The 16,781-nt window shown below is 45.2% G+C and overlaps 1 protein-coding gene and 1 long non-coding RNA gene across 2 annotated transcripts in view; both read left to right on the forward strand.

Moving 5' to 3' along the window:
• Positions 1 to 5,711: 5,711 nt before the first annotated feature.
• LOC143270773 (uncharacterized) overlaps positions 5,712 to 16,781 on the forward strand; it is a 151,662-nt gene continuing 140,592 nt past the window's right edge. The window contains exons 1-2 of the mRNA XM_076561865.1: positions 5,712 to 5,896; positions 6,069 to 6,400. Coding sequence (XP_076417980.1) covers positions 5,854 to 5,896; positions 6,069 to 6,400 — 375 coding nt within the window. The 5' untranslated portion in view covers positions 5,712 to 5,853. The remainder of the gene's footprint in view (positions 5,897 to 6,068; positions 6,401 to 16,781) is intronic.
• LOC143270774 (uncharacterized) lies at positions 6,407 to 8,611 on the forward strand. Its single transcript, XR_013048018.1, has 3 exons — positions 6,407 to 6,507; positions 7,125 to 7,170; positions 8,364 to 8,611. It is a non-coding gene; the product is annotated as an uncharacterized LOC143270774 (long non-coding RNA).

The following is a 16,781-nucleotide window of genomic DNA, read 5'->3' on the forward strand; positions in this document are numbered from 1 at the left end:
TTTAAGAGAGGGAGTTCCTCACACCTCATACTTTTATTATCTTTCCAATTGATACTTTGCTCATCCACATGTCTCTGTGTAGGGAAGACTTTCATGCCACATTATTGTCTGAGTGTACAGTGGGAAGAGGCTTGTAATCTGAACTACAGACAATTCCTCTAGCCCATCAAATCTTGCTGACCTTTTTAATTTTATTATGTTTTGAATATCTTGTTCCTGTGTAAGTACAGGGACAGATGTTTCAAGAATGTCTCATAGCCTCATGAAGAGACCTCTGGCAGACTGCTATTATCTGGTAGCCAGCAAAATGCCCACCCCTTCAGGCTTTTGGAGAGGCCCAGGTACACTGGAGTTGGCCCAGGAACATTGTTGGGCTGCATTCCCTCATACATGGGAGCAGGCTACCTGCTTAATTGCTTGTTTGTTCCAAGCATAAGTTTCTGATCACAGGAACACAGCCAACACTAGACAGGCCAATGCCCATAGGCCCGCAGTAATGCCAACTCAGTAATAGGAGGTACTAGTGGCAGTACAGACCTGCTCACACAGGTGTGAAGGCCAGGAAGTGTGCACAGGACAGGGCCATGGAGTTGAATTAGAAAGTAGGACATGCCAGAAATAAAACCAGTAGGAAGAAAGGTGGACCAAGGAACACTGATGGTGACAACTTCAAATGGAACAGGAGGTCAGAAAAGGGCAGTGTTGGGCTCTGGCAAAGTCAGAAGGGCAGAGGTCAGCTGTGGGCAGTGTCTGAACAGAGAAGCAGCAGAGTCAGGTTGGTGTTTTGGAAAGATCACCCTGACTGCACTTGTGAGAGCATGATGTTCATGCTCTGTAAAATCATCTATCCTCAGGTAAGACCTTTGCCTATGGAGTAAATTCTCCCATGAAGGATATCAAGGCCCTTCCTAGCTTTTTGTTTAGACATAATTCTGCAGTGAGTATCACACCCAAATCAACACACACTAAGTCATTTTAACCAATTTCTACTAGTAAGTGTTCTTCATTCTCAATGGGTGTCACTGAAGAAGTTGAACGTTCTTACCACCCCACCAGGGTACTATCTGAGAGCTTGTTATGCCAGCCTAAACTTGCATCCAGGAAGAGCAGGCCCCTCTCAGAGAGCACCAGGGGAGGTTATGTGGTCAACTATCTATACAGCAGCACCAGTTTTACTGGGCTTGAGCCCCACAAAAGCACATTTAGGGTCCTGGAGGTTTTACAAGTGTCCAGGTTTCCTTGTGTACACTGGACCCTGGTTGTCCAGGCTGATTTACATGAGAAATCCCCACCACTGTCCTGCAGCCTGCCTCACTTCTGTAATGATACACAGTCAGTCATGCTGACAGCATCTCTCATCCTGCTGCACAGTCTTCTGACTTCTCAGTGGCCTCTCTCCTGGGCAAGGCTGGGTAGCCCAGCTCCAACCTCCTTCTTGGGGATCATAATTTGGGGGGGGGTTGAGACAGGGTTGCTCTGTGTAATTTTGGTGCCTGTAGTGGATCTCACTCTGTAGACCAGAATGGCCTCAAACTCACAGAGATGTGCCTTGTTCTGCTTCTCGAGTGCATGTGCCACCACTGCCTGGAGAGGCTCATAATTGGTACATCTTTCTCCCCAACCTTGACTACTTTCCACTGGAAAATTGGCCCAGCCCAGCTTGTCTCCAGACCATCTCCTGGCCATACCTCTGCCATCTCTATCAGAGCTACCCTTCCCTGGAGATCACTTCAGCCACTGCACCCTCTCCTTCCTCAGGATACAATCCTTCTAGATGTCTTCTCAGGCCTCTCCCAGTCCTTGCCTCCTGCTATATCACCCCTTGTCTCTCTCGACCATGTTCCTCTTACAAACAGCAGGAAGAGTCCTTATTGAGTCCATGTAGGATGAGATCTATGACCAGGGATAGGACCTATGACCTGGATACAGCAAGAATGTTCCAGGACCTGTTGCTGGGATAAAGGACACCAGAGGGTTTCAGCAAGAACACTCCAAAGTGATGTGGCTGGTTGAAAGACTGAAGGGAGGATCCCTGACCTGTCCACTCCTTTCCTGGTTCAGTGAGGGGCTTACTCTTCATTATTTCTACACAAGACACCAGTATACACACAAAAAGAGAGAGGGAGAGGGGAAAGATAGAGAGAGGGAGAGACAGACAGAGAGAGAGAGCAGTTGTGGTTCAGATGAGCTAGGTGGCAGCCTCTGACTTTCCTGACAAAGACATGATTATCACTTGATGACTTGAAAACTCAGCCATGGAGTCCTGAACAGAGAAAATACATAGTGAACTGTGACTAAGTGGGCAGTGCAGGGCTCAGTGTATCCTGTCCAGTGAGCAACAAAGGCCTCGTGGGAGAGCCAACCTGGGCACAGCTGGCTCACCGATTGTCAGGTGTCCCTAACAATGCTGACCATGGGTGTGTGGAAGATGTCTCAAATCTAGGAAAGCTTCCCCATTTATTATTCTTTCTGTATGTGATGTCATACACAGATAAAAGCTCACCAAAGAATTCATTCTGTCAATTATGTTTCTTCTTTTTTCTTTAAGAAATTTTTTATTCATTTTACACACCAACCACAGATCCCTGTCTCATCTCTCCTCACGCTTCCCCCAGCATTCCCCCCGCAAACCTACCTCCCTATCCCCACCTCCAAAAAGGTAAGGCTCCCATGGAGAGTCAGCAGAGCCTGGTACATTCAGTTGAGGAAGGTCCAAGACCCTCCCCTCTGTACCAAGGCTGTGCAAGGTGTCCCATCATAGGTAATGAGCTCCAAAAAGCCGCACAGGCACCAGGTATAGATACTGATCCCACAATTGTGTTTCTTCTTACAGCTGATAAATTGCTTCTAAAATTGCTCATTTGAATTATCTCAACACTCTTCAAGGTAAACTTAATATTGTCTTGGATTTCAGTTAAGAAGTGATCCAGGGTTTTTTTTTAAACTTGTGCCATCAAAAAAACAGACTTAGAATTCATTTGTGTTTCCTTTCCAGGCAGTAACTAGCTTTATGAAACGTTTTGGACTATTTTCCTTTTATGCTTTCCATATTTCTTAAACTACTCTTACATTCTGCATATTAGCCTCTCTCTAGGGGATGGGACAATGGGATGAGAGGGCTTTGGCTACAGATGTTTCTGCATGTGAATGTTGTGACTGTGAATGCACCTGTGTGTGGACGTGTGCATGCTGACCAAGAAATCCCTCAGGAAAATCTGTGTGCAGGTAGGTTTCCCATCTAATAACTATGATGAGCAGAGTCCCAGGGGAAAATGGTGTAGAAACTCCACAATCACATACCTTAACTTAAAGCAGTGGTTCTCTACTTGGAGGTTGCAGCCCCTTTAAGTTTGGGGTCTGCAGACCTATACTAAGACCATTGGGAAAAAAGATATTATATTATGACTCATAACAGTCGCAAAATTACAATTAGGAAGCAACAACAAAATGGTTGGGGTCACCACAGCATGGGCAACTACATTAAAGAGCCACAGCATTAGGAAGGTTGAGAAACATTGGCCTAAAGCATTGAGCATGTAACTAAACAAGAAGGAGGCACAAGATTTTATTAATGCATTTCAATCCTGGAGAGTCCCTCACAGAAGATAACTTATAAGAAATTCACCCAGAGCAGTAATTGGGCTCATGAAGCACTGCTGTTCTATAACAAAACCTCCTTAGGGTACATATTTCCTGTCATATCAAGGATATGTAAGATTGTGCTACTAGATAGCAGCTGGCTAGCAGCAGACATCCTAAGGAGTCAGCAGAGAGGAGTCCCTTCCCCAGGTCCAAGACGGGGACAGGAGATTCAAGAGGATCAAGGGTAAAGGCAGAGATGGGTGCTGGTTTCCAGACTCACACAGATAACAGATTGGAGCATTGCTGTTTACCTGTGTTATCTACTCCCATAGTGAGCCCCACAGCTCCTCTGGGTTACACAGCAAGCATCCATCGTTTGGGGTGCTGAGTCACCCATCAGAGAGGGATATCACTCTGCATCAGTCTTTGCTAAGCCCTGAGAGCAAACTGCCAGAAATAAAAGAATACACCCAGTGTCCTGTGAGCTCTGTAGAAAGGGGAGGAAATGAACAGTCTCTGAGGCACCCTGAATGCATGATTGCTTACCTGCTTCAAACCAACCGTGTGAACAGCATCTTGGGAAATTTATCTCAGAATCTGGGGTTGGTATGAAAACAGGAAGTAGGTCTCTGTCCTTAGTAGGGAAAAGCACTCACGTTCAAATTTCTAAGTTGCTCGCATATGTTACATGGACGGGAGGGCTAAAAGGAGGGTTGGTTTGAAACAGCCAAGCCAGGAACACTGAAGATGAGACACAAAGAGTTTCTGCGATCAGTAGGACAGTCAAGCTGTCTCACACTGATAAAGACAGGGCTCCCAGCTAGTGTGGGCAGTCCAACCAGGCCACCAAGTTCCTCAGGAAAGCACACATGGCACTATTGTCTCCTTATATAGCCTGGCTTCTACAGCAGCTAATTGTGAGAGGGAGTAAAGTCCGTGTCTAAGAACGCCTCCCATTTCAGTGTTTCAGGGAAGCCTTTCACAACGACCCAGGAGATAAGAAGAAGAGGAAGGACAGTTGCAGCTGCTTCTTGGTGACTGAGAAGAAAGAGACCTGAGGATAATTAAAAGCACCTGGGACAGCTGAAATATCAGAGGACACAAGACCACCCAGTGTCTAATGGTGACCAGACAGTCAAGGCCCACAAATCACAAAGCCCTAGTCAGGGATGGACAAAGGGGCCTGTGGTGGAGGGGGGTGGTTGAGCCACCCCTGACTAGGTGGGAAATAGGTAAACAGAGCATGATCATCTCCTTGGTGTGGGATAGACCATGTGGACCCTGGGCCCTCCAGTATCTCAGCCTATGCTATCCCAGAGAAATAACTCATCCTCTAACAATTATCTCAGCCATTGTCCAGACTCTGCCATGATCCTATTAAAAACAAAAACCATGAAATGACAGAGCTCAGTGGCTCTTTTAAATTTTGGAAATATCACCTACTCTGGGGAGTCTCTCTAACTTTTCCTCAGTTCTGCCCCTTCCTGCAATTATTCTTTGTAGAGCTGAATCCAGAATTGCTTACTCCTCTTGTCTTTCACCTTCACAGCTGTGAGACAGCTTTGGAGCAGTACCCAGGGTCGATCTTTGATGTCCTCAGGTATCTGGATCAGCCTAGGACCTTGGGCAAGCACAGCTATGTAGAGCAAGGTGTCCACCATCAGAATGAGCTTGTGAATACCAGTGGAATTCAGCTCTGTTGGGAGAACAGTCTCTCAGGAGGATCTTGCCCTGGCCTACCCACATATTTGCCATCATACTGGGCTCTTCAAGACAGCACATCCAAGATTTGGGCATTTTGTTTGAAGGACTTTTCCATAATTTAATAAAATGATTTAGCTGGGCTCAAGGGCCTGCTGAGTTTGAGAAGGTCTTTGTGTTACTCCCTGTGACTGAATTTGAACAGTCCATCCTTACCCAAAACTAGAGGTGTCAGCTAAGGAGCAACCCAGAGCCACAGGTTCCGCACCCCCACCACACACACTCACTGCATTTTTTAAAGTACTCCCTTCTCTTTCAGCCCTAATGTGCTTCAGGCTAGACACCTCAGAGGACAAGCCCACAGCCACTGAGCCTGTGCAGGCCAGAATGTGATTGGACACATTGTAATTACGTTGAGTGTCCAGAAGACAAGTTTTCTGGGTCAAGAATCAGAGCTGTACCTGTGGCTCCAGACAGTGAGGACGTGGTTATAAAGCTTCGGAACTCGGGTCTGATTGAAAGATTCCCCGCACAGAGACTCGCCAGGGTTGCAGCCAGTGTTTCAACAGGATGCTGAGTCCACGAGGTGATGAGCAACAGGAACAACAGCATGGTCAGTAAAATGGTTCTGATTGGACTAGGGCAAAATCCGGGAAGCAAATCTGTTGGAAAGGCCAGTGGCCATGCACTTCGATTACCCGGCTCTGCCCGTGGCCCCTCTCTAGGCTTTCTAATGATCCATGGCCAAGATGCTCAGATCTTTATCTTTGTGTTTTTATCTCTAGCAGGTGAGAATACAGTGGTCCTGAAGCCTGGAGAGAAAGGAGGCAAGAGAGGGCTTGTACAGAGCGAGCATGCTCAGGGTGAGCTTGATCAGGGCAAACTTGCTCCAAGCAAGCCTGCTCAAGAAGATCTTGCTCAGTCTGATCTTGCTCAGGAAGCCACAGGAGTGGTAGAGGAGGGAGAAAAGGAAGAAGAAATGGAAGGAGCACATGCTGGCAATGGTAGTTCTGGCCCCATGGACAAGGGAATCCAGGCAGAAGGTGGCCATAGCAGCAGTGTTGAACAGCAGCCTCAGCAAGAGGCGGCAATGCCTGAGGGCACCAAGAGTCTCCAGGTTGGGGACAGGCTGTTTTTCCAGAGCCACACCAGATTCACCAAGTCTCAGCTGCAGGAACTGAAGCGTCTTTTCGAAGAGAATCACTTCCCCAGCTTTCAAGTAAGGTAAGCAGAACGCCCTGCTAGGTGCCTGGTTTTCAGGTAGTGCATCCAGGCTGTCCTTTGGTGCTTCCTGAACCCCTCATTTCCTCTAGAAACAAAGCCACCATGTCTGGACCCTCCAGCAGAAATTGGATTCTGGAGTAGGAAGATGTGCCCTTGTCCAACTGGAAAGACTGTGTTCTGTTGCCTCTTTAAGTGGCACTTGAGTGGGAAATTTAGACAGTGCTTTTTCTAAATGAGTCTCTGTAAGAATGAGTGAGAAGCCTGAGGTGTGGCTGGGAAAATGCAGGAGGGATTCCAGCTCAGATTAAAATTTGACTAACAGTTTATGTCGTGGAGGATCTCTTAATGAAGCTTTACATGTTAAGTACATGGGCAACATACCTGTGTTTGGGGGGTACACTTAATTTTGATATCTGAAAGAAACATGTTACAAAATAAGTCGCAAAATAGTTGTGAGGAATACTGTATGTGGGGCAGTTGGAGTGTGTGTTTGTGTGTGTGTATGTATGTGTGTGTCTGTGTGTGTGAGCACGCACACATTTAAAAGGAATCAGAATATGTCCTTATATAGTTTGTTTCCACCACAAGGCCTAAATATTGGAATCTTTTCACTTCAGGAAGGCTCTTGCAAGATCTATGGGTGTGACAGAAGAAGATGTGCAGGTCAGTATTTAAAAAAAATAATGTTTTGGAAGGGCTCCACATCTTGTGATGTTGTTGTCTAGAGGATAATTATAGCAGAAGAGTGGGACCCTGAAGTTGTATCCCAAGGACGCCAGACAAGTCCACAGCCGGGCTAGGCTGAAGATGATGAAAGACCTCCATTTTCTCAGGCAGGAAATGCCAACCTGGACACCTGAAACCTCAGATGCCAAGGTGCTTTGTCTGTCCCTTTGGTGGACATAGTGTGTTCTCCATGACCTTCTGAAGGCTGTGCAGCCCGCATGCCTCACTTAAGTGAAGAGACCATGTTCTTGCCCACTTTCAATTCTTTCACTCTGTGTGTGTCAGAAAACCTTTTCTCAGACTTCTTTTGTTCTAGTCTGCAAATGTCACATGCCTGGCTTAGTTCTCAATCAATAATGGGACCAGGATCCTCAAATGTCCCATAGGCCTTTTACCTGTCTTTTGTTGGTTACGTATGTGAACTGTGCTCACCATTACAATCAGCCCTGGCTTTTCCAGACCACATGCCCACAAGGGAAAAGGCCTATAGACTGTATACTTGGAGGGTAGGGAGGAAGCATAGAGCAGGAAGAAGTGCCCTTTGTCTCATAAAATGTGCATTCTGAATACTCACAAAAAGCTATCACCATGGAGCCTTTCACAGACAACTTTGGGCCTTAAGATAGTTCTCCGGGGTTTTTGATACTTTTCAACACACAGCAGGGACCAGGAACAACCCACTAGCTAGATCTGCATTCTCTTCTGAACAAATGCATTAAAAATATCAATTGATGGAGAGAAGAGGCAATATTCTACGTCTGTCCCATAGCTGAAGGACTGTGTGTGGTGGTACATGTCCTCAGGGGGTTCATGGGGGTGTTTTGAATGTTTCAATGAGAATGAAACCTGTTGATTCCAACATTCTGAACAATCAGTACACACTTGAGGTAAGTCTTCAATCTTTCTTGGGGTTAGATAGATAAACAGTTCCTGGGCAATCAGAAATGTGGTGCTTTTCTAGGGGAGTAGCTCTGTCCTGGAGCACATACCTAGCACACACTGGCCCAGGGATGGAATCCATATATGATCTAAAATGTTAGTAAAATTGAGCCAGTATACATGGTTACAGCATGTGTTCTTCAGTGGTGGTACAGTTCAGTGTACTAAACAACCCTTTCTTCTGCTTGAAGGATTGGTTTAGGACCAGGAGAGCCATTTTCAGAAGAAGCAATAGAATGGTGGTGCTGATCAATGCACCACCTGGTCCCCAGAGCAACGATCCTTGAAGATTTTGGAGCAGCGCATGAGTGCCACCTCTGTTGTGAGCCAGATGACCTGGAACCTGGCCTTGCCCCCAGTGTCTCGGCCACACATGCTGGCCATGACATCCTTTTCTTCCCTGCAATTATCTCAGCAATAAAGAGGTGGATTATAAGCATGTTGGTTCTATTTTTTTCAGGATACTAAAATATGGGTATAAGTATTTGAACCATTGTAGCGTATTACAGAAATGGCATTTATGGCAGAAGGAGACACTGGCAAACTGTGGTCACTATGCCTTGCTGAGTGAGAAAGATTTCCAGGTGCTATGCTGCTTCATGCTGACTCCACATGGTTCTCTGTCCCCTCATCATGGCCTCGTCAACTCACTCCACCTCTGTGGAACAATTATTTCTAATGTCAGGTGGGGCAAGTCCCCGGTACAGGACACTGTGTTTCTTCTATTCATGGCTCTTCCCACCCACAGTCAGGGTGCCAGTCCCAATAGCCAGAAGAACGAGCATCCACCTCAGAAGCCATTTCCTGAGAGCATAGGGAGCACCAAGGCTGTGCAGCTTTGTGATCTGTGTACAGCATATGTCACATCTGGTGCCCCGAGTACAGTGTGTGTCAGTAACAGTGCCTGGTGTACAGCCTGTGCCAGGTCTAGTGCCCCAGGTACAGCCTGTGCCGGTTCCTGTGCCCCAGGTACAGCCTGTGCCTGTTACTGTGCCCCAGGTACAGCCTGTGCCTGTTACTGTGCCCCAGGTACAGCCTGTGCCATTACAGGACCCCATGTCCAGCCTGTGTCAGTTCTGACACCCAGTGCAGAGTCCATTCCAGTTACCATGCCCAAAATGCAGCCTGTGCCAGCATGGGGGTCCTGCCATTGCCTCTGTGACAGGGCTACAGCTGCAGGAGTTGGAACAAATTTTCCAGAGAAATCATGATCCAGTGCTGAAGAAGGGTAAGCACCTTGTGTGGCTTCAAGTCCTTTCATAGGGAACAAGCTGGTACAGAGAGGCCTCTGGCTCCCTGGCAGCTCTCCTTCTTGTCTTCATTCTCTGAAAAGTTCAGATTACATTTTGAAGTTTTATTTTGTCTTGGAATGAGTGTGGCGGGACAAGAGGAGCTGTGTCTCACATTGGGAGGTCAGAGGACAGCTGAAAGGATTTGGTTCTCTCCTTGCAGGAAGTGGGTCCTGGGCTCAAAATCATCTCAGGTTGGATGGCAGGCATGTCCTTCTGCTGGCCATTTTGTCTGCCTCCATTTTGCCCTGCAGAACTAAAGCCACCCACACATTCCAGCCTGCAAGACCCCTGCCTTGCTGTCCTAGGGTTCCACAGGAGTGTGGGCTCTGTAAACTGGGAGTGGAGCTGTTCTCATGTAGTTTTTAGGTGGAACAAGTAGAAATGTTTTGCTGGAGAAGCTTGAGTTGTGGTTGGGATAATTCAGGGTACCACACTGCCATTGTTTATAATGTTGATTCATTTGTATCCTTCCCCTCCCTCCTCCTCTCCTCTCATGACTCAGTCTGTTCTCATCTACTCTGGACTCCCCAGATGTCCCTGCCTCTGTTTAGGCTCTCCCACGAATCTATTATAGACTTTTCTTCCACCAAACTAGGTGCAAGTCATGTTCCTACTTCTTTATGTCATTTTTACATTCAGTATTTAAATCAATATATATGTACGAGTACATTCAAGTCCCTCAATGCTGGTATCCATTGGATTTTCTATGGAGCAGTCTTGGGGTTATGGCCAATACAGGATTCAAATTAGTGTAACTATGGGTTCCATGATCCTAAAATGTTTGAAATACTGAAAAGTAAGCATGGATTCTATCCATACAGGAGTAATTTGGGTGTGTGGATAGTGGACAGGCAGAACCCAGCACTGATAATGTTGATGTAAGCTTGGTTAAACAGAGACTGAAGGGAATGGGAAAGCATAGAGTCCAAATGCCTGGTCCCTCTGCTGGTTTGAAGCATCTGGTGAGTCCACACAGATAAGGACACCCAGCTTTGTAATTATCTGAAGCACGCTGGTGCATCTGCCTGAAAATCCTGCTGACTTCCCACAGGGTGTATTATTGTAGGGAGGGGGGAAGGGCATGCAATGTTTGGACATTTGTCCAGGGTCTATTCTGCATTGCTGCGGTGGAATCCAGAGCCTCCCACATTCTAGGCAAGCAGTGGACTCTGTCCCAGCCCCTCAGCCTCACACAGCACTAGCATAGGGAGACAGCAGGCTCTTCTGTGCAATCTAAATTATAGAGAGCAGCTAATGTCTCAGGATGGCTTTTCTGATTATATCCTAATTACCCTACTGAACAAACCCCTCTTCCCTCTCAATGCAGAGATGGTTCAGGAAGAGGAGAGAACAGATCTGGTGAGGGAAGAATCTGCCAGGACTTAGCATTGCTCCTCCTGGGACACACTACACCTTAATCTAAAGATTCTGCCGGAGCCCCAGAGTGCCCGCCTTGACCAGGATCCACTTGCAGATGCATTTTTGTCTTCCACCCACATGTTGTTACATCTTTCTTCCCTAAGAACCTGTATTTGAAATAAATAGTCTTTCTTCATGTGTCTTCTGCATTAGTATGGTATGTATGACAGTTATCAAGGAAATGCCATTTAAAGAAAATGACAAGGTCTCCTTCTGTGGGGGACATCACTGAGTGAGCATCAGTAGACATTTATGTCAAGGGAGTTTGTCAAGGGGTGTTTACATTTACCCATGACTTCTCCTGTCCTCCATTATAGTTTTTTCATCCTCACCCTGACCATGTTGTACCACAAGAGGGACATTGAAAATCTCTAGGGAGGTGGTGTTTATCCAGACAGAGCTGGTTCTGGCCATACCTGGGATTTCATACCAACCACAGAATCTGAGAGAACCATTTTTGTCTCTTTCTTTTTATATTGTTTTGGTTTTTCTTTTCTTTTTCCAGTGGACAAAGTGTCTGTTGTGGTGACAAGTTTTTTGTCAAGTAGCCAGAAGCTAGACGCATCTAGAAAGAGGGATTCTCCATTGGAAATAGGCTCCATTCAGTAAGCAATTCTGAGGAGCATTTTCTGGATTAATGATTGACATGGAAAGGTCCCTCCCACTGTGGGTGGAGCCACCCCAGTTCAGGACATCCTGGAGTGTATTGGAAAGCAGGCTGAAGAAGCAAAGAGGAGCAAGCCATTAAGCAACATCTCTACACAGCTTCTGCCTCAGTTCCTGCCTCCAGTTCCTACCCTGACTTCTCTCAATGATAGACTGTAAGCTCTGAGAGGAAATAAACCCTTTCCTCCCGGTTTGCTTTAGTTCCTATGTTTTATTACAGAAGCAGAAAGCCATAAAGCCAACTAAATAAAAGAAATGGACTGATAGAATCTCTCCTCCCTCAATTTCTCCCAAGTCCCCTCCTTCCAACTCCTTCCATGCCTTCCCCCACTACTCTCACATTAATTGCCTGTTCTCCAACTGCCTTTGCCTCAGGGCTAGCTCACTCACCCACCAGGGATGACAAGGGGTGAGAGCAGGTCATCTCTGTCTGGTCCACTCCACCACATGGCAGATGAGGGGTGGGGCCTAATCTCCCCCTGCATTCACATGACCTGATCACTTGCACCCCATCACGGGGGTCAGCTCTACTGTGCTGCATGGGAGGGCCCACACTCCTGAGTGCTGCAGTCTGTGAGGGGAAGGATCAGGTCTTCCACTCTTGTGAAGCTGGGACCTGCTTTTCTTGCCTGAAGTAGGTAAGGGAGGGCTGTGGGCAAGGGACGAGTGTTGAGGGGAAAGGGGGCATCTCTCCCTTGCTCATGCTACCATGTGACAGACCATGGGGCTACCTCTCCCACTCTCACTTTTCAGGGCTGGCTCATCCCACCTCCACCAACAGGGAAAACTCCATATAATCAAGACCAATAATCTCACTAGATGCGGAAAAGGCATTTGACAGAATCCAACACCCCTTCATGATAAATATATTGGAGAGATCAGGAATACAGGGAACATACCTAAACATAATAAAGGCAATATATAGCAAACCAACAGCCAACATCAAATTAAATGGAGAGAAACACAAAGTGATTCAACTAAAATCAGCAATGAGGCAAGGCTGTCCGTGCTCCCCATACTTATTCAATATAGTACTTGAAGTTCTAGCCAGAGCAATAAGACAACATAAGGAGATTAAGGGGATACAAATTGGAAAGGAAGTAGTCAAGCTTTTGCTGTTTGCAGAAGACATGAGAGTATACATGAGTGACCCCAAAAATTCAATCAAGAACTGATAGAGCTTATAAACACCTTCAGTAACATAGCAGGACACAAGATCAACTAAAAAAATCAGTAGCCCTCCTATATACAATTGACAAACAGGCTGAGAAGGAAATCAGAGATACATTACCTTTTACAATAGCCACAAATATTATAAAATGCCTTCGGTAATTCTAACTAAGCAAGTAAAGGACCTATATTACAAGAACTTTAAGTCCATGAAAAAAGAAATTGAAGAAGATGTCAGAAAATGGAAAGATATCCTATGTTCATGGATAGGCAGAATTAACATAGTAAATATGGCAATCTTACCAAAAGCAATCTACAGATTCAATACAATCCCTTAAAAATACCAACACAATTCTTCACAGACCTGGAAAGAATAATACTCAACTTCATATGGAAAAGCAAAAACCCCAGGATAGCTAAAAGAATCCTGTACAATAAAATAACTCTGGAGGCATCACGATCACTGACCTCAAGCTCTACTATAGAGCTACAGTAATAAAAACAGCTTGGTCCTGGCATAAAAACCGACATGTGGAACAATGGAATTGAATTGAATACCCTGACATTAATCTGCACACCTATGAACATACACTTTTTGACAAAGAAGCCAAAACTGTACTATGGAAAAACGAAAGCATCTTCAACAAATGGTGCTGGCATAACTGGATGTCAACATGTAGAAGGCTACAAATAGATCCATATGATCCATATCTGTCACCGTGCACAAAACTTAAGTCCAAGTGGATCAAAGACCTCAAAATAAATACAGTTACTCTCAACCTGATAGAAGAGAAAGTAGGAAGTAGTCCTGAACACATTGGCATGGGAGATCACTTCTTAAATAACACCAGTAACATAGACACTGAGAAAAAGAATCAATCAATGGGACCTCTTGAAACTGAGAAGTTTTTGTAGAGCAAAGGACATGGTCAACAAGACAAAGCGACAGCCTAGAGAGTGGGAAAACATCTTCTCCAATCCCACATCTGACAGAGGGCTGATATGCAGAATATATAAAGAACTCAAGAAATTAGACATCAAAATGCCCAACATTCCAATTAAGAAATGGGCTAGAGCTAAAAATAGAACTCTCAACATAGGAAGCTCAAATAGCTGAAAGACATATAAGGAATTGCTCAAATCCCTAATCATCAGGGAAATGCAAATCAAAATGACTCTGAGATACCACCTATCAGCTGTCAGAATGGCTAAGATCAAAAACACCGAAGACACCTTATGCTGGAGAGGATGTGGAGTAAGGCGAATTGTCCTCCACCGTTGGTGGGAATGCAAGCTTGTAGAGCCACTTTGGAAAACAATATGGCACTTTCTTAGAAAATTGGGAATCAATCTCCCCCAAGACCCAGCTATACCACTCTTGGGCATATACTATGGTGATATTTTATTTGTACTGAAATGTGATTTTAATTTTATGTTAATAAATAACGTTGCCCTGGGGTCAGAGCTATTAGAGCCATAGCAAGAGCATGATGGTTAGAAGAGCTAGGTAGATTTCTGTGTGTTCAGGGATACAGCCAGTATTGGAGACATACGCCTTTAAGACCTGGAGGGCGGTACTTACAGGCAGTGATGAGGCAGTCATGTGGTTGGGTTTACAACCAATGAGAAGGCAGAACAGAAAGACTATTTAAACACAGACAAACAGGATGTAGCTCTCTTTCGGGGAAGCTCGGAGCACTGCAGGACGTAAGATTTTATCTCTGAGCTCTGACCTCTCGGCTTTCTCTTTTACATTGGCTCTGTGTTTCTTTTTTTAATAAGATGATTGGTTACATCTACATCTGGCACCCAACGTGAGAAGAACGCAATAAAAACTGCTTGGGGCCGGCTCTCTAGCCTGATCAGCCGGCTCCCTAGCCGGAGCAGCCGGCTCCCTAGCCCCGGCCCAGGTCTGCTTGGCCTCAGGCCGGACTGTCAGCTGCTTGTTTAAAGCCAGTGCTACAAACAACTCAGGCCTGCCCTGCCAAACATGCCCCTGCCTGTAAAGCCAAGCCTTGACTCGGCTCAAGAGGGAACAAGTGGCTGGATTTAAACTTTAGCCGGCTACCCCTTCACTTTCACTTTCACTTTTGCTTTCGCTTTCTCTCTGTCTCTCTCTCTGTCTCTCTCTCTGTCTCTCTCTCTCTCTCTCTCTCTCTCTCTCTCTGTCTCTCTCTCTCTCTCTCTGTCTCTCTCTCTCACTCTCTCTGGATTCACAACTAGGACACTAGGGGGCTGTTTTGAAATTCGCTAGGATTTCTACTGTTCTATGCAGATTTGGTAAGTCATAAAGGAAACTATTTAAAGGACAGATTTTTTCCACATTTAAAAAAATGGGTTTTCTGTGTACATTGGAAGAAAATTGGGTTTTGTTTGAAATTTTAGGCAGTCTGACAATGGAACAACTATATGAGAAGATTAATGTTGTTTGAATTATGCATTTTATTACCATGCTTATCCTCATTTTACTATTTAAAAAGATAGTCGATTTAAGTGCCAGGATGACAGCTCTAGAAAAACTTGTTAAACCTGTAAAAATTCAGACAGAAGAAATTAACAGTGAAGTTGGTTCAAGTTTGGATCATAAGGTTACAGAAAGAAAGCCTGTTTTCACACAGTCACCCTTAATTTATCTTGTAACCGTACAGCAGATGCCTGATCAAATGGCTACACAAAATATTTGGGCTCCAATTGAAATGATGGATTTCAAAAGGTTTAAGGAGGCAATAGTATCTTATAGCATGCATTCCCCATATGTAAAGCAAATGTTAAACTCTTGGTCAACATATAATAGGATTGTACCACAGGACTGGCGGGACCTTGCACAAGCTGTTCTGGAACCCAGCCAGAGACTTCAGTTTCTAACGTGGTTTAAGGAGGAAGCTAGAAACGTAGAAAAACAATGGAGGGATAAAGGAATACAAGTTTGTCAGGATCAGCTTATTGGAGAAGGCCAATATGCTTCAGTACAAACACAATGTTTATATGATGTCCAAACCCTAATTTTATGTCAAATGGCAGCCTGGAATGCATGGGACAGAGTTGAGGAACCAGGAAAAAAACCTGAGTCATTTACAAAGGTTATGCAAGGCCCAAAAGAATCTTTCACAGATTTTTTTAGAAAGACTGGCTTCAGCAGTACACAGAATGGTCTCAGAATCACAAGCTAGTAAGGCAATAATTGAAGCTTTGGCATTTGAGAATGCGAATGCAGCATGCAAAAGAATAATCAGGCCGTTAAAGGCAATATCTGCACCTTTGGAAGATTGGATTAGAGAAACAATTAATGTTGAGGCTGATGAGCATGATGATACGTGGGTAGGAGAAGTAATTTCAAAAGGTTTGAGGAGTGTTAGATGTTTTGGGTGTGGAAAGCAAGGACATTTTAAAAGGGACTGTAAACAGGCCATTCCTAGAAGCATTGTTTCTTCAAGGAACAATGGCAACAGAATGCCCCTTCCTTCTGGAGTATGCAGAAGGTGTGGTAAGGGAAAACACTGGACCAACGAATGTAGATCAACAAAGGACAGACAGGGTAATCCTTTGCCTCAGTCTTTGGGAAACTCCCAGAGGGGCCTCGCGCAGGCTCCCATTGCAAATCCAGTTCAAACCTTTCCTGCAGCCATAGAGGAAATGCCTGCTCTGGAGAGCGATTAAATAACCAAATGCCTATTGGAATAAATCATGCTGGTCAGGATGATGAAACAGAGAGAATAGAAAATTCAGGAGAAAACATAAAGAAAATTTTTTGGCAAACTTCTATTAATGAACAAAGACCAAAATTAACGATAAAAATAAATGGTGTTTTGTTGTCTGGTCTGGTAGACACAGGTGCGGACGTTACCATAATTGCACCAGAATTTTGGCATCCAGGCTGGCCTCAAACTCAAGATCCTCCTGCCTCTGCCTCCTTCAGCAAATCCTACCGGTGCGTGCCACCACAACCGGCTCTACCTTTAAAATGGTTAACAGACAAGCCTGTATGGGTTCAGCAATGGCCTTTAACAACAGAGAAACTCCAGGCTTTAGAAGAGCTGGTAGAAGAACAGTTAAATGCTCAGC

Source organism: Peromyscus maniculatus, chromosome X (genome assembly GCF_049852395.1).
Source record: "Peromyscus maniculatus bairdii isolate BWxNUB_F1_BW_parent chromosome X, HU_Pman_BW_mat_3.1, whole genome shotgun sequence".
Lineage (NCBI taxonomy): Eukaryota > Metazoa > Chordata > Mammalia > Rodentia > Cricetidae > Peromyscus > Peromyscus maniculatus.